General features: G+C 35.1%; 1 protein-coding gene across 1 annotated transcript in view; it reads right to left on the bottom strand.

Annotated features, from left to right (window-relative positions):
- The window catches only part of TBCCD1 (TBCC domain containing 1), a 20,464-nt gene that overhangs the window by 13,122 nt on the left and 5,763 nt on the right, over nt 1-1,579 (bottom strand). Inside the window, exon 2 of the mRNA XM_012806936.2 lies at nt 849-999. Within this exon, the coding sequence (XP_012662390.1) occupies nt 849-999 (151 nt within the window). The remainder of the gene's footprint in view (nt 1-848; nt 1,000-1,579) is intronic.

Here is a 1,579-nt window from a genome sequence, read left to right as displayed (position 1 = left end):
AGACCTCAAACTCCTGAACTCAAGTGACCCTACTGCCTCAGCCTCCTGAGTAGCTGCAACTGCATGTGCCACCACAAAGCCCAGCTAATTTTTTTCTATTTTTAGTAGAGGTGGGGCCTCCCCCCTTTCTTAGGTTGGTCTCAAACTCCTGAGCTCAAGGGATCCTCATGCCTTGGCCTCTCAAAGTGCTAGGATTATAGGAGGGAGCCACTGCACTGGCTGAGCCTTAGAACATTTTTAAAGAGCCTGCATGTGACATTAATATGAGGTCAACATTTTAATGTTTGCCAAAATACTTCCACAAAAACAGGTAAAAACATTTTGGGTTTCTTTGCAAAAATAGAAAGAAAAAACAATAAGACATTTTCTAAAACTCACAGTGTAAGGGCAGTTAAATTTAACTTCTAGGTTGTCACATCATATATGTATAGCTACTTAGGCATGATTAAACAACATAAGAAGATATTTTTATATAAGTTTTTTTGGATATCAACTGATTTTGCAAACATCCTATTTTAGTCAAACAAATAGACTCAAATTCATTAATAATTTGTAAAAATGGTAATGCTAATATGTGTGTATAAAGCATAGGGAATGTTTGTCTAAAAATCATGTAAGTGATTTTTACATAGTCAAAGTAGTATATCAAAATCACTGATCTATTTTGATTAGGGCTATACACATTGATTTTGTCTTGTAATTTAAAAGAAAGTAAAAAGAAATAAAACAAGCCATCAAATCCCCAGCTTATGTAACAAATCCCAACATAATTTTTAATGAAGGTGACCCATCTCCCTCATAAACTGTCCATTTTAGAGAAAGAGACAAAGATATAAATAGTACCTTACTATGACAACTGGACTTTTCAGTCAGGTCAGGAGACTGAGATCTGTTTCTGGGACTAGGCCATTCTTCTCCAATCAAAGATGTCCTCAAGGAGACCTTATTTAGCTGCTGAATGTATAAGAAGAGCAGAAACTGTAGGGTGTCCACTGAAAGCTATCCAAGAAGAAAACAAATGATGAGTATATGCCATATTTATTTTTTTTTAATTTTTCTCAACGTCAGTAGAAAAGCAAAACGTGTGTCTTAAAACAATATCTTTCACTAATCTATAACTAAGCAGACACAGTAAATTCACAACAGTTTGCTGATCCTATGAAAACAGTTCAAAAACACTGCTAGCGTGTGATATGTTGCCTCTGATACACAGATGTAGGAGTTTCCAAAACTAAGTAAAGTGGAGTCCTTTATCTTCGTAGAAAGCTGGAGAGCATCTATGGCCATAGAAATTCTCTCCCAACAGAAGAGGAGATGAGAGAAAAGGATGAAGTATACACGTTTCTAACGCACATTATTTCATAAGTTTAGAGTTACAGTTAAAAAAGCACCTTAATAAATTTGAATAAATAAATGAACAGATGGAAGAGAGGAAGAAGGAAATTCAGTCAAGACAGGTTTAACCTAAGGTCCACAGTCTTAGGTTAAACTATCAAGAAAGTTTAGGGTATCAATGCAACTTCTGAAATTATGTGTATTTTTTGTGTATGTGCATTTTGTGGAGGAGTAGGCTTTAGAT

This window comes from Otolemur garnettii, unplaced genomic scaffold, assembly GCF_000181295.1.
Source record: "Otolemur garnettii isolate 467f Iridium unplaced genomic scaffold, OtoGar3 scaffold00060, whole genome shotgun sequence".
Taxonomy (NCBI): domain Eukaryota; kingdom Metazoa; phylum Chordata; class Mammalia; order Primates; family Galagidae; genus Otolemur; species Otolemur garnettii.
The sequence above is the reverse complement of the archived record's forward strand: the minus strand, read 5'-3'. Positions and strand labels throughout refer to the sequence as shown.